This window comes from Canis lupus, chromosome 3 (assembly GCF_011100685.1).
Source record: "Canis lupus familiaris isolate Mischka breed German Shepherd chromosome 3, alternate assembly UU_Cfam_GSD_1.0, whole genome shotgun sequence".
Lineage (NCBI taxonomy): Eukaryota > Metazoa > Chordata > Mammalia > Carnivora > Canidae > Canis > Canis lupus.
In genome coordinates, this window is record NC_049224.1 from 89592360 (window position 1) to 89608749 (window position 16390).

General features: G+C 37.2%; 1 protein-coding gene across 7 annotated transcripts in view; it reads right to left on the reverse strand.

The window, feature by feature from the left end:
* The window catches only part of SLIT2 (slit guidance ligand 2), a 349622-nt gene that overhangs the window by 29412 nt on the left and 303820 nt on the right, over positions 1 to 16390 (reverse strand). For all 7 annotated transcript variants that reach the window (XM_038533594.1, XM_038533592.1, XM_038533593.1 and 4 more), the window contains 3 exons: positions 14705 to 14829; positions 14468 to 14565; positions 13076 to 13215 (listed from right to left, as the gene is read on the reverse strand). In XM_038533594.1, coding sequence (XP_038389522.1) covers positions 13076 to 13215; positions 14468 to 14565; positions 14705 to 14829 — 363 coding nt within the window. The remainder of the gene's footprint in view (positions 1 to 13075; positions 13216 to 14467; positions 14566 to 14704; positions 14830 to 16390) is intronic.

The window sequence follows — 16390 nt, forward strand, 5'->3', positions numbered from 1 at the left end:
ATTTTCTCTGGCCAAATATTAAAATAAATGTTTTCATTGAACTATTTCTTTTTTTTTGAATTATACTAGATTCTACTGTACTTGGGGGAAGGTAGCTTTTACAGTGCAAATACTGTCCTGCAGTGGTGAGACTCAGGAGCTCAATAGAAGATGGGAATTGTAGAAAGCTCCACAGAAAAATACAGAAATTTATTTATATCTACATCTCAACCAGTAAAGGAAAGTTGGACATTTGAAAGCTGCATTGGTTTTCCATGACGAATAGAAATAAAATTCACTAACACTTGTTCACTCCTATGCTTTTAGGTATTACTGAAAAATTTCCCTTAAAACTCACAAAATTGAGTGAACATTATGCAGCCTGCCTGCCTTGCTTCCCTTCCTTCCTTCCTTCCTTCCTTCCTTCCTTCCTTCCTTCCTTCCTTCCTTCCTTCCTTCCTTCCTTCCCTCCCTTCCTTTATATGTAGTTAGAGCTAGTACTGAATTAGTGAAAAAAATCAGGGGAGAATAATGGAAAATAAGGCAATTGCGTTTGCTCTTTCGATGGTCCAGGGCCTGCCTGAGACAGTATCATCAGTGCCTAGCTCCCTTCTTGAGATGATGAAGTATGAGGTGATAGAAAGGAAAGGTGGAAATGTTCTTTATTCTACCACACATAGTTAGCATTATAATCTATTATCCTGTCAGCAAGTCTTTATATTTTTAACATGGTGGCAGGAACCATAAGTTAGCTCATTGGAGTGGTTAAGGACAATATCCTTGAAGAGTGGTTAAATTTCAGTGCCCAGGAACCCCTCGAGACAGGAGTCTAGACAAACATGGACTCCATAATTTGGCTCCAACCCACTCTGCTAAACCCGAGGAAATCTTTATTTTTTATTTGCTTTCAGCTCTATACCCTTAGAAGTCCCCAATGACAAAGTAATAGCATGGAACAAAATGGTTGCCTGGAAATTGTGATTTCATTTTCACTTTTGCCTTATGCTTTAAGGTTTCTTTTATTATTTTTATTATTATTATTATTTTTGGTTTATTTTATTTTTAAATTATTTTATTTATTTTTTTTATTTTTTATTTTTTTTATTTATTTTTAAATTATTTTAATTTTTTTTGGTGAGAATTTAAAAAGAGGTGTGTGAGAGAGAGGGAGGGAGGGATATGTTTTGGAGAAGAAAGGGAGAGTGGTCAAACAGGAAGCCTATTGTTATTTCTTCAGAATAACAGGGTGAATAATCTGCTATGACTTATGAAGAAAAGGCATTGCATCTTCTAAACAGGTGTCTTTTTTTGTAAAAAAGTGACATCTAGTTCTTGGATCACTTCTTCCTGATTGTGTCTATCAGATAAGTCTGGCAGAAAGTAGGATTGGAAATGGCCAAGTTCTACAGTTATAGTAGCATGAGCTGTAAAGGAGCAAAGCAAGAATGATGCCCACTCCCCTAAAAGGGAATGGTTCCTAAAAGGGAATGGTTCCTCAAAGCCCACTCTTGAGGAGGAAATATAATCACTATTTACTGAATACCTGTAAATGTGATTTTTCTGAAGATTTTGATATGGTGGTAATGTGACCACATATGCTGGCTTGCTCAGGACAGTCCTCTTGTTTTAAGGTAATCATCAATGAACTCACACAGATGCCCTGACTTGAATGATAAATGTTATGGTCACCTTGTAGGTGGAACAGTAGAAGCAAGATCACCAGAATTAATGCTCTGTTTAGAGCGAGGACTGAGCCAGCATAAAGAAATCCTAGGGAGTAAGTACTCTTAGTGGGTGAGATGATATTTGGGTTGCTGAGTTATCGCTTCAAATGGCCTTCTGCAACTTCTTCATTATAAAACAGTGGCCTGGTTGCAGGAAAGTGAACTATTTCTTTCGTTCTGGGCTCCAATTCTTCATTGGTAAAATGATCTTCTGGAATGGAAGTTGTGCAAGGTCAACTGTGGCTCTAAAAAAGTAATCTCTCACACACACATGTACATGCAAAAGGACAAACCTACAAAGATGGATAATGCAGAGAGCAGGTTAAAAGAGGGACCATCACCCTGGGCTGCACAGGACATGATTGCATTCAGTGGTAAGAACAAAGTGTCAGCATGTGCCCAGAACTGTCTGAGGTTGTGATATTGTGACATTGTTGAAGTGAGGCAGAAATACTAATGTACTTTGGTGGCTGTTACGGAAAAAGGTCCCTGCAATTGGCCCTGCCTCCTGCTTCATTTTAGATCTATGAACCGAGCTGATTTTATATATGTATGTATGTATGTATGTATTTATTTATTTATAAAAGATTTTATTTATTTATTCATTCATGAGACACACAGAGAGAGGCAGAGACACAGGCAGAGGGAGAAGCAGGCTCCCTGCGGGGAGCCTGATGTGGGACTTGATAGTAGACCCTGGAATCACATCTGACCCAAAGGGAGATGCTCAACAATTGAGCGACCCCAGGCATCCCAAAACTAGCTGATTTTAATGTTCCTTCCTTCTTGGATACAGGGAGCTCTTCCTGTTATCTTCATTTATACTCCTAGCATCTTAACTTATCCTTTTGTTTGCATTTCTTATTATCAAACTTACTGAAGTACTTTGGAACTATTCTACAAACTTCTTCCATGATATCATATGGAGTGATCACCCTATAGCTTTTTCTCATGATTATGACAACGAATCAGATTTTTAACATCATCATACATTGTGAGTGTCAACTATGTATGAGGACCTGTGTTAAAGCTAGGAGTAAAATGGTGAACTATGACAACAAAATGTCTTTTATCCCTATTCTCACGGAACTTACACATGAGAGGACTGCAATGAAACTTCTCCCCTTAGGGTATTAAAGGTGACAAAGACCAAGAGAATTACAAAGCAACTGTGTCTTGTAGAGAGGGAGAAAAGTGAGTCCAATGTCTGTTTCATCAACTTTACAATGAACAGGAAGACTGGCTTCAACTTTGCGGAGAGCTACAATTAATAACTACCAACTATCTATATTACTATTAATTTAAAAAGAAGAATATATTTTATTAACTTATCTCAAAGACATCAAAGCTCATGATAACTGGAGGATACCTGAGTTGAATCTTGTCATAAATTAATAATTTACATTTCCCTTACACAAATTTCTTAAACACGCTTTTCCTTAAAAAAATACTGGTTCAAAAAAAAAAAATACTGGTTCAACTAATGGCATTGTTGAAAATTTTTAGCTATAGTGATTCTTTGGCGAATCAATGAATAATGAAGATATTATACAGTCCATAGGAGTTAACATTAAATGCTTTCTGAAACTAATAAATATAGTGTTAAAAGGAAAGCAACCATTAATAATAGGATTAACTCACATGTACCCTGGAGTGGGAATTTATTTAACCAAAACACAAAGCTGCTTTAATTTAATAATTTTCATAATAAAATGTTGGGAAGAAATACTTTGAGACTGACCCATCAAATGATTAAAGGACATGCATGATGATATGTGATGAGGTCCTTTCTCTGGAGAAATTACAATCTGGAAAAATGAGAAGGAAAAAAAAAAAAGCCTAATTCTTCAGCATTCCTTGGGCTTCGTTTAGTGACTAAAATATGGACAGCATCCTGGCTTAGACACTGGCTGAATGACTTATTATTTTTATTTATTATTTAAAAATATACTACACAGTCCTCAAATTCATTATTACCCCTAAAGAAATTTTCTCCTCTTGCTAAGGTTAACTATGCCTTTAAGAAGAAGATATGTATGAAGAGTTATCAGACAATTTGTTGATTTCCATCTGCCAAGAAATTTGAGTAAGAGCATGTCTCACATGGGTTTATTCAGTCGTCAAAGTCTGAGCAGAAAAGGGGTTGATTATTTGGCCCCTGGATTAGGATTTCTGAAATTTTTGAACTTCTCACTGTTTAAAATAGTCATTTTAGACTGATAAAGCAATAGGAAAAAGTACATTTGACTCAGTAAGCATCTCATTTTAATTTTTCCAAAAGTTAAATGACAAGTTATAAATTCAGGTTGAGGGCGTCTACAACAAAACAATGTTAAATATAGGTACATAGCATTGCTGGAATACTCAACTGTTGCTAGTTTTTGCTAACATAACCAGATTTTTTTCTCTGAAACAGAAAAAAGTTTCAGAGCCCATTCTGGAAATCATAGATATATGAAGGGAGAGAGGAGGGTCCTGGGCTGACACTGCCCACTGTTCTTGTTCCCATTTATAAATTATCACCAAACTTTTTTTTTTTTAATACAAAAAGGATCATTAATAATGATAATCATAGGGAACTTATGACAGCAATCTGAATAACTGAACCAGCATTCTAGTGTTAAACTTAATCTGTTATGACATTTTCAAATATAACAGGGGAGGAAATCTGGTCAATCTCCAGGACAGAGTTCTGGAGATGCATCATTCTTCAAATATTTGCATTTTGAAGTTCTTGTTTGCCTCAAGAAAATCCTGAATAAATGGTCCTAATTTTACCTTACTTGAATTGGCACAGCAAGGGAAGGTATCAAAAACAGCAACCTAGTTTTGATGAAACTAGGATGAAATAAATGAGATTTAATTTCTTATAAGTACAACTTGAGTGCAGAGGATACCTTTACTGATATTTTTACACCTCCTCATTCCCATTCCATTGACTAGCAAATTGCCTGGCACAAACTGGGTACTCGATGGCTACTGAAAAAGGTGGAAGAGAGCACTTTTTGATTGCTTTTCAAAGGAAAAAGCTTTAAGAACATTCATGAAGGAGACCCAGATGGTATAAAGAACAATGCAAGGACGAACAGAGAATAAGGAATCCCTGTAGCAGATCTGTGTTCCAAGAGCCCAGCCCGAGGTATGCCCTGGCAGGCCGGACGAGCTGCACTATCTACCGTCTCATTGCAAAAGAATAACCATTCCAATTGGAAATGGAGTGCGTGAATTCAGGAATGATAGACATAGGAGTATCAGCACTTAAGTGGCCTGGTTGAGAAAGGTAAGATAAATAGACCTGAATGTTTCTCGTGACCAAAATTTAAACATTCCATCCCATTCCTATAAAAAAAAATTGCACATTTCCCATTTGTTCTTCATTCATATAAAGAAAAACATTCTCTTTACTCTCAGAGACCTTTCAGTGTAGCAAGGAGATGGATGAACTGTTTGTCTTCCTCCTCCTTTTCTTTAAGAACCAAGTCTTCCTGAGGATTCTTTTCAATAATATGATGGTTTCTTATTTGTGTCCAATACACTGAAATTCATCCTATCAATTAGAAAGTTCAGTGGCCTCCAAAACATGATCAATAAACTACCCAGATCATCTCTACTTCTCTAAACTTAATTAATTCCATGGTTTTATTTCTATATAAGGAAATGATCTTGAGGGGAGTGGGTTCATGAAAATCCAATAGCCACTGAGAAATGTCCTCTGGGTGCAAAAGGTATACAAAATGGGCCATGTGTAGAAGGCGTACCTTGTCACAGAATAACATCATGAGATAAAATTAATTATAATTCAAAATAGGAAGGCTCAAGAAAATATTCTGTAAATGTGGATAATGAGATGTTTTAAACAAGGAAAATTATTTTATGTTCTTATTTTTGTTCTAAATAGTATGAAATGGGTTGCTCCGTAATGCCTTGTTCGCTAGAACGCTGAATTTGCCTTCATTCAGAAAAGACTTTTTACTTATCAAATAGTAAAGTTTAAGTATATTATGCCACTTTCTTGGGGTATGAGACATGATGGCTTTGTACTGGTGAAATAACTGACCCAAATTGAACTCAAAGTGAGGAAACAAAGCCAAATAGTTTGCCTGGTAGACAGGGATCATGTTTTATGCATTTAACAAAATCACATTTGATGCTTCGCACAGTGTCCTGTATAAGGTATTTTCTCAATAAATATCTTTTGATTTTTTAAAATAAAAAACTTGCCTCTCCCCAAAATAAACAAAAAAGAGGTGTTTTTCAGTACTTCCTCATTGGAACATTGGAGCTAAATAATGTAGCCAATTCCAACAACTACTGAAACTCTAGAAATATTTAAATCTGTTTTCAAAATAAATAAATCCAGACTAGATTGAAATAAGGCTTAGTAAAGCTAAACTGTTGTTTTGGGCTGAATGGGTCCTGCCTACTAACTAAAGAGCAAACAGGACCTTTAACAGGTTTTCTGAGATTCAAATTTAAGAAGACTTTGAAAGGTAGGAAGACGAAGGCAAACTACACAATCTTATTAGGCTTCTAGAATATTCTCTCGAGTTAAAACACACTGCAAGCATGATTGCACGTATATTGACTTTGACTTAAAGTGTTATGTATTTTGAGGCAGAATAAACAGCAGTAAGAGTCACTGTTATTAAGGGATCATAAAAATTTAAAAATATACACAAAACCTAAAAAAAAAAAAAACCCAAACAAACAAAACTGTGAAACCCAAGAGTTCTTCAGCATTTAATATTTCCTTATACGTCAAAGACGAGTAAAGGGGTAAAGAGAATCAAAGACCTTCCTGAAGTCTTTCCATTTGAAATGTGCATGGAAAACAGAAATACAAAATAATAATTTAAAGAAAGACATACTGAAAAATATGGGGAGAGAAATTTCCCTCGCACATATAATTTACTTCAGGTAAGATTTTCTCTATTAAAATTCCCTTAAGAATTCTTATGCCATTAGAATAGCAGCCCCTGGTATTTTTGAAGTACAGATATTTAACACTATATGGTATTTCCCCAATCTTCCATCTTACTCTCAAGCACCTATGTGAGGTGGGCAGATGTCACTATCCCTGTTTCCCAGAAGAAAACAAAAATGTAAAAAGTCCCAGAGTTGATAACCTCATGCCAGGATAAGAAACCTGAGCTTTTCTCATTAGCTACACAAATTCATCAGTACCCCCAACCTACCCTTTGTGATGGAAGGTAGCCTAGTTATCAGGGAAAATATTTAATTAATTGTGCAGGCATTGATTAGGCACTTTTTTTTTTCATGTGTAGATAAAATAGACTGCCTGCACCTGAATTTTGTGGTTACAGCTTCACTCTTTTCAAATGGATATAAAAGACTATTATATACAGCAAGCTGAAAAGACAGCAGAAGAAGAGCTTGCTTACCCTAAACCATAGACAGAGCCACTATGGGATGTAAAAAGATTCCAAGCCTGGAAGATAGTAGCAAACAGGAAGAGACTTATTCCAATGGAAACCACCCCTACTCCCAATCGCAGTGCATGCCTTGGGGTCAGTTAGATGTTGGTTTCCATTTGCATCCCTACTTGCAAAGTGTGTAACCTTGGGTAAAATGTTTTCCTATTTTATACAAGTTATTACCTTAAATCCTTTTGTTCACATCTACGGTGTTTTTGTAAAGTAACAATACATCACCTAATTATGGAGTTTCTCTTTATTTAAGAAAGCTACTCTCTGCTCTAAAGAAGCTGAAATTTAATTTCTAGTTAAGTTTTGGATTAAAAAATAGAGTAGAGTTTGACTGCTTTTTGAAGCGAATTCAGTCAGCAGCAGATTCTTGGAAAGAGAAGGCATTTTTATAAACATAAGCATGAAATTTAGTCAACATATGAAACCACATGGTGATTTAAAACCCTATCACACTGCCAAGCTAGTTCCTGAGAGTATAGATAACTATTTAAGGACATATTCCTATAACAGAACAATTGCTATTGTGTTTCTGAGATGGAATCAAACCTTAAACATCCCTGTCCAGACCACTAATTGCTTTAGTACTTGTAAAAAGAAAAGGGGACATTTGACCAACAATAGTATTGGATTCATTAATCCTCCAAGAACTGCACAGGCTTTATTTTAACATTCTAAAATATGAAGCCATGTTTTCCCATTTTTTTTAATTTTAATTTTTATTATTTTTTTCCCATGTTTTCAACTTAACTCTGTACATAGTAAGTGACCAAACACAGCATATCACCTAAGTAATGCAACAGAGAAAAAAAAATTAATGAAGTCCTTAGTAGGCAGAGAAGAGGAGAACTGCTATATAATGCATTCCATGTTAACTCTATTATCCCACTGCAAATGCTTTACATACAACCGGAAATGTCAAGACAAGCACATATTGTGTTCCTGTTAGGATGCCGTGCCTGTATGTGACATGTGAAGACATCTAGTCAGCTGAATGAGTAAACATCCAATGTTGTTAGTAATCATTCTGAATCTTTATGATGGAATTTCACAAATCCTTCAGGATAATTCCCCAGAAATGCCTATCACTAGCATTACTCTAGGACGTCTTTTCCCGGGCCCCTGATGTTTTTGGGGAACTATGTGGACCATGTTGACATCAGTGATTAGATATAGTTTTTTTTTTTTTTTTTTTTATGCTTTAGAAATACTGCCAAATCCTCATGACATTCCATAATGTGTTTTGACAATGTGAGTCTAAAAATCAACCTCCTGGGCTTTGTAATATTTATTTTATAAAATGTTTTAATAAATATATACATCTTCCAATATTTTCCATGTTTCAAATTACTAATGATGTTAGTTAAGAGGTATAAGGAAATTTCCACTATTTAAAAATTTTTCTGTCTGTACCCTATATACTGTACTGAATGATCTGGTTTTCACTGTAAAAGTTATTCTTGTTTGTGAGATCTTTAAAAAGTAGAAGCATAAAACCAAGTAGGAAGTAGAAAGTATTAGTCTTTCTTTTTAGCCACCCCTTCTTCTCACTCAGGCTACATCTTTCATAGCTTTCTAGAAATTGATAAAGTGCACTTCAGATGCCCCTTTTACAGTGTTTGGCATAGCTCTCCATGTCAAGGATCTGAGGGACTGATTTGACATATTAATTTCAGATTTTGCCAACATTCCTTTCATCATGTACACACAATGAAATCTATGTAGCTTTAAAAGAAAGAGGGAAACTAAAATGGAAATCATAATAGACTTAAAAGGCAACTAACCTTTTTCCACCTCATTCAGATTAGCAGCTGGCAGCGACAAAGACAGAAGAGACAAAAGACTTTTTACATTGCAATACAACAGCAGAGCACACGAAGCCAATGCGCAGCATTAACAACAGAGAAGCCAAGGGTGAGAGCAAACTGAAGCAAGGCTTAGATTTCTTACCTACGGCAGGCCAGACGCACAAACATGGAGTAAACGAGGCAAAAGGTTAAGGCCATCACACAGGGAGCCATAGGTCTGTGTCTAAGCCAGTTTATTTAACAACCAGCTCTACCTCTTGAAGCTATGCACTTCACGGTTTGTGTGGGAGCATTGGAGATTTGGAAAGCGAAGAAATAATGGTACAAAATGGAACGACTAAAATGGTCTGAGTATTTTCAACAAAATAATTCTGAGTTTTTACATGCCCAATTTGTGTGGAAGCTTTCAGTCACAGAATTTCTGTAATCCCATTAATATGCTGTGGTTTATGTTGTGGCCAATTTTGTGTTATCTTTGTATATGGTCCCATGAGAACAGTGTTAAGAAACATAACGTTGATGTAGTTCATCCAGGGTTCTGACTCCTGTGAGCTGTGCAAAAACATATTTTTCAACTCAACACCTAAGTTCATACCTGAGCTTAAGAATAGATGACAATGTTGCAGGGATGCCATGTTTACAATTTTTACTTTTATAGGTTTTGAGCTTAGGTAATTTGAGGGATTCCTTGAAAATATTTCTCCAAGGTATGTGCTGTTTTTAGGAAGGATATAGTAATGATTAAAAGAAAAACAAAAACGATCTCGCAAGCTAAAATTAAAATCTTAGAGTGAATTTTTAAGTTATTTGTTTAATAATTCCAGAGTCCTACCTCCTGAATCTGTACATACTAATGTTAATTTAAAATCACAGTGAATTAAACTTTCCAAAAATTAATCTCATCCAAAAAATACTAGCTACCAACAGTCATATGACACAACTAGGAGGATAGATAATACGCTGAGTTGGGTAGAAAAGAATAGTTTTGAGAGCTCTGGTGGGGAAGGCAGAGCAAGGATTAGATAATAAAAAACAATATTGACCCTTAAAATTTATGTTGTCAATCCCTGCAGGAGGAAAGAACAGAGAGTTTTCTCCTTTAATAAATCAATAACTATTTACTGGGATGTTTTGGTCACAAGGGTTTAAATAAATTTAATTTCCCAATGGCAGTTCATTTTGTTTTGGATATTTTTAGCTCCATTTTAGAGCCTGCCCATCAAATCATGAGTTCTCTGTCAGACTGCTTGCAGATCTCTGAATTTTCTCTGTTAACAACATTATGTCCATTTCTGACTCTTGACACGGGTGCCAAATGTTAAGACCTTTCACCATAATAATTTACAGCCTTTTCCCATGAAATTTTATTTGTTCCTGCTCAACAGTTCACTTTCTCATTGTCTGCCTTTGGCGGTATAGAGCAAAACATCTCCAAACAGAAAAGCAACTTGTGACTTGAATGATTTTTAAGCAATGACAACATGATTATATTCCCTGAGCACAGCCGGGGTTTCTTTTCCCAGGTCTCCTACTCATTAATCAGATTCCAATCTTAAATCTAAACAATACAGCCATATTATTAACAACAACAAAAAAATTCCCCCCTCACTACAGACTTGGATGAAGCATGATATGAAACTCTAGAGTCCGATTTATGCTTTCCTATAATTAAAGGCCATTTATGTGCCACCGATTTCAAAATCTGCAGATGGTTGCTTGATATTTTGTAAATGAGCTCATTTCACATATGGACAAAAATACGACAGCTAATGGATGAGTGACAAATGTGCCTGGTAGAGATACCTGCTCTGATGCCCACTGTCAAGCTCTTGGTTGCCCACAAGACCCAGCCCAGTTACTGGGGCAATGTCTGCATGTGCTGTATGCTGCGAGCTTTCTAGTGAGTTCAATGTTTTTGTTCATCCTTTGCCCAAAGTAAGGCAAGCCAGTATTTGCAATTGCTATGGCTAAAAACATGTCAGAGTCTCAGTTCTTGTTGAGAGCCCCATGACTCTGGGGTAGACAGTCATGGCAGATTTCCACACGATGGCTTTTACAGATGTCATATTTTGGCTCAAAAGGGGTTTTGCTACATTTTGGGGTTGATATGTTTCAGATGAAGTGATTGGACAGATGGAAATGAGGGTTCATGACACTTCTCAGAGGAAGTGGCACTGAACAAAATCACTTAGGATGGAGAAAACGTGTTCAAGAGGAGCAGGTGCTGGAAGGAAGCTTGGAAAATGAAGGGAGAGAAGGTAAAATAAGACTCAAAAGAAATGGATAAGGAATAAGATACAATAAATCTACAGCCAAAGCAGGGGGACCCCTAAACCAACTGAGAAGAGCTGCCACCTGATGTAAATTATCCTAAAAAAAAAAAACAGTGTGTAGGAACTGAATACATGGTGCTTTCAAGCTGAGGTTCTCATGAGGGGATATAGATAAATTCTTGATTTTCGTGCTCAGGAGCACACGGGCAAACCCAGGTATGCTTGAGCTGCTGGGGTCCGATCTGTCCAGGTCAGTGCAGATGAGTTTAAAGAGGCTACCAAAATTAAATGAATTAAGCCCTTCCAGTAATGACCAGAGCCATGATAGGAAAACAGAATTCTTCTATCCTAAGAGGGTAACAGGTACCGATTTTAGTGCAAACACTGGGTTTCCTGTACAAGTCTAAATCAGCTCAGTCAACAAAACTCAGATTCTCAGGGCAGCGCCCAGGGCTCCAGGACCTGTGCGTGCAGGTCAGTGGCAAGTCTCGGAGGTGTGACACATGTAATGTGAGTGCAAATGTGAAAGTTATGTGGCATCTAAACTCCCCAACCATGTGAGAATGGAAACCTACTGGACATACTTGCTATCCTCTATTAGTGGGAAATATCGAGGAATTCAAACTAGCCACTAAGGGGCCGAAGGGCTCCACATACATCATGGAACAATTATGATACAACATGTTCAGATTTCTACTAGACACGTAGCAGATCATATGATATGCTTCACTGGTGTAAAAAAAAAAACGTATCATGGAAAAGACAGGTTTGAAGGCAAACAGGTCTGGGATGTCAAAACAGAATGCTTTTATTTTATCTAGCATTTTCCCACCAAGAAAGTACTTATTAAAATTCAAAGTTTGAGTATTCCATAAAAGCTTAAATTTCAATGCTATTCTAACAAATCCCTGGGAAAGTGAATCATACAGATGTGCTCTCATCTTTTCATGTTTAGAGATGTTAACCTCAGTCATCCACACAGTTATCCTACCCTCTGATATTCTTAACTATGTATTAAAATTGTAGACAAGTGTAGGGTTAAGGAAAAATAGTCATCAAAATAAGAATGGTGATTTTGGATAGAGTGACAACTCTACTTCCCCATCTTTTCTTAGAAATAAAATCTGTAACATTCCCCTTTTCTCTAACAACATTAAAATGAAGTGGTTTATTGCTAAGAAACAAGATTGTAACTCAGAGCCGCCAAAACCAATCAGAACAGATAATCTGACATAACAGGGAGGTCTAAACTTGATGTTGCCTTTACAGCAAATTGGTTTGTGCAGGGAAGTTTACCTGCTGTGAAAGACTTAACGGAATATGTCACCCCCAGATACGAAATGTCAGGAAGAAAGAAAAAAAAAAAGGTGGTAATTATATGATTATCCAAAGTGCTCAGTATCTTCCTGATTATGTTTTATTTAGAAGGACATGAGTTACTAAGGGAAAACACAAGTATGGACACGAGCCATCTCAAATGCCTAATTATGTTTTGACAATGTGAAAAAAATGCCCCCTTTTCACCTACGTATTGGTGGGTCGGTTTGCATGGGAGAAATGCTTTACGTGAAAATGTTACGTAACTGTGGTCTGAAAACTTCAGAACGATCATTTCTTTTTCTGCTGGAGAGTGTGGCTCTACGTAGATGCCTGTGTTCTGAGCCTGCTTCGTCTTTCATTGGCTTGGCTGAAACCCTCCTTAGCTGTTATTCACATTGCATCTAATTTTTGGAACACCTACCGGTTATTGAATAATACAATGGCTTAATACACAAATACAGCACATTGCCAATGATGCTTTCAAACAGAGACCCTATTGACGGCACAGAATTTCCTGCTCTTCCTACCTGTGTACTCAGGCGGACAAAGGCATGTGTAGTTATTAATTCCATCGACACACGTAGAGTTATTTTCACAGTCATTATCTTCACAGTCATCAACATTGACTTCACAATTTTCTCCTTCAAATCCATCGGCACAAATACACCTGAACGCCAGGAGGGAGAGAAGGCAAAAGACATGTTCTTGCTGCATTTTAAAGTCATATGGTCCGAATACTGAAAAAAAAAAGCTAAACATTCTCATCAATTACAGAGGTTTTAACTGTAAGAAACTGAACTTTAAAATGCTTTTAAATGACATGTAGTAAGCATGGATTTAAGGTAGTATCCAGTCAGAAACAATTTAAAAAGAAAATTTACGTGGGCCGCAAGATGGCAAATGGCCCCATGGTCCTGTAAGTCAATAAATCCAATGTATTCGCAGCTCTAAAACACAAGCAAAGTTTACAGCCCTAGATATCTTAATATCAACTTGTGCTCTAATAAAATGACTCATGCTTCTCTGCTCATAAATGAGGAGGCACTGATTCTGACTTAAAAAAATGACACTATCTCCTACCACGGCTGTAATGTCTTCCACATCTCAAAACAAAAAAATATGAAAATTAAATTACATCTTCCTTGTCACCATAAAGTGTACACGTTCTCTTCAAGTCTCAACAAATATAGTTTTTCAATGACAATAAAAACATCGTATACTTCACCTCGATACGTATCAGAATAATCTTGGGGAGTAGTCGTACTAGAAACGCGACCATTTCATAATGGAACGCAGAGCTGAAGAATTTTTATAATAAGAAGTGGTATTTCTAACAAGCTTTGCAGTAGATTAACACTCTTAGGTGAAATGATTACTGTCATTATAAGAACTCTATTTCATAATTCATGAAATACATCTGAAGTAATTGTACCGTACGATTAAATAACTCCAGATTAAAAATGTTCACAGCATGTTTGTCTCCTCATTTTGTGGCCTGGAAATGAATCATTAATTTTCTGTTTCCGTGGGCCCTGCAGCTTATCATTACACACTGTCTGTTAAAGCAATACACAAAGCAACAGATGAATTCAGGACTTGAAGTAGGAGACCCCTGGCTATTAATTAGCATAACAGAACTACTACTTTGTCTTGACCTCATCTGACTGCGTGAATCCTAATGCACGCACCTGCATGTCTTAAACATTTCTTGCTTTTTATAGCATCCTGAGCTGAGAATACTGTAATCTCTCCACTTGTTTTTTATATTACAGTATCTCTGAGAAGGACTAATCTATATTGTTCTTGTGAAATAAATTTCCGGCGTTAAGAATAATACCCCTTGACCTGAAAAGGAAAATGAATGTTTGCTTGCTCATGCTCCAACGCTTCAGAAAGAATATTCTAGATGAGTGACCTACCAGAATCCATCTTTTTCTCCCTCCTTTAAGTGGCAAGTTCCTCCATGTGTACACGGGTTACTGATGCATGCGTGGATTGGGACATCACAGTCCTGCCCCTGGAGAAGGAATGGCCAAGTCAAGTCAAGAGTAAACAGAGGAGATCTCAGTACATCGAGAAAACACAACAGAATAATGAGGACCCACCAAAGAAAGTTGTGTTTTCAGACCATGGCTCCCTCAAAAGGTTCTACTTACCTTGAAACCATACGGACAGGTACAGCGATAAAAGTCGACTGGATCATTGTTACAGGTGCCATCATTCTTACATGGGTTTGATAAGCAGGGATTACATTTAGCTAGAATATTGATATCCACAGGACCTGAAAATTAATTAAAAAATATAAGAAACCGATGCTTTGTGTTTTCAGTTCTCTTGAATTATTTAAATGCCTTAATATAGCAGATTTTGTATGAAAAGTGTTGATCACATATCTATATGTATTTCTCTTCCATGAATAAAACCAAAATTAGCATCATCAGATAATGTTCAAGAATGCAACAGGAGAGCACCTCATTGAGGTCTGGTGAGAGTGCCCGGTGTCAGAGCGGGACTACGGACTGTGAACCTAAGTGGTTCGGATCCGATGGTAGTGATGCCCATATCACAGGTCAATCCCCTCATGGGCCAACTAGCCTGTGTGGATGCATCCTGTGGTTTGCCTGCACCTTAACTTTAGCCCACTTGCATGGACGAGCACACCACTGATCCCAAAGAGGACTTTGTGTGGGTCCGTCTGGGGGAGCGGGTGTTGGGGCATGTGCGGGCAAGTTCAATGCATAAATAGAAATATGTCAGTGCAATTAAAAATACAACAGTATGCACCTGCCTGGCTATCATTAGTTCAGTAGTGTTCTTTACATACAGGAGATAGAACACGGTGCACTGGAAATAAACCAAAAATGTAATTTCCATCATATTCCCCCTCAGATCCCTTCGGTTCAGTGTGGTGACACATTAGCGCAGGCCTGTGATAGGTGAGATTTCTGTCTCTTCCCCTCCACAAAGGAAATACCGTAGACATAATCTTCACTTGCGATCTCACCTTTCGGGATACACGCTTTAAAAAAAAAAAAAACCTCCTGATCCATGAAAGGTTTAGATTAAAGGCAGATTCATTTGCAGCCACTTTCCTTTGGTTGCACATATTCATCCCATAAATGGCTAACAATGCGGAAATTGTACTGTCTTCGATAAAATTACGTTCCACCGATGCTACGTGCGTCCGTATTTTTGAGAGCTCCTTAGACTGCCTCTTGGCAACCGATGAGGACAGAATCAGGGTGACATATACCAAATATATGTCATATATTGTCAATCAAATAAAATCAAATATAGACGTCAATCAAATAGATGACACATATCAAACTCAACTATCTAGTAACACAAACGTTAATGATGTTTCTGTCCTCAGCCTCATCTCAGTAGTTCTTCATCCCCGCTGGAGCAAGCAGCGATCATTCCAGCTGAGCGCTTCATCCCACGTAACTTCCAGCGAAGCTATCTGAGTTGACTGTCAGCTTGCCCCTCTTCCCACTCTCCCTGACCTAACGTTCTGAGGTACCTCCCTCTACCCCAAAACGTCTGCTCTCATCGAATTCTTCTACAGGTTAGAGTGTATGTTTGTGAGTAACGGGGTTAGTGACGGGAACAGAAAGAAAATGTGAGTCATCACGGTAGGCCTCAGGACTCTTCATATCTATGTGCTTACTCCCTGACCCTAGAAAATACCAGAACACACTCACATAATGGCTTTGGAATAAAATCCGAAGGAAGAGAGTGTTCTGTATCGGTCAGTTTTTTCTATTAACAAGAACCCTAAATTATTTCTACAAAATAATTTCTTCTTAAGAAATTATTTTGTTTCTTCTTAAGCCGCTGGG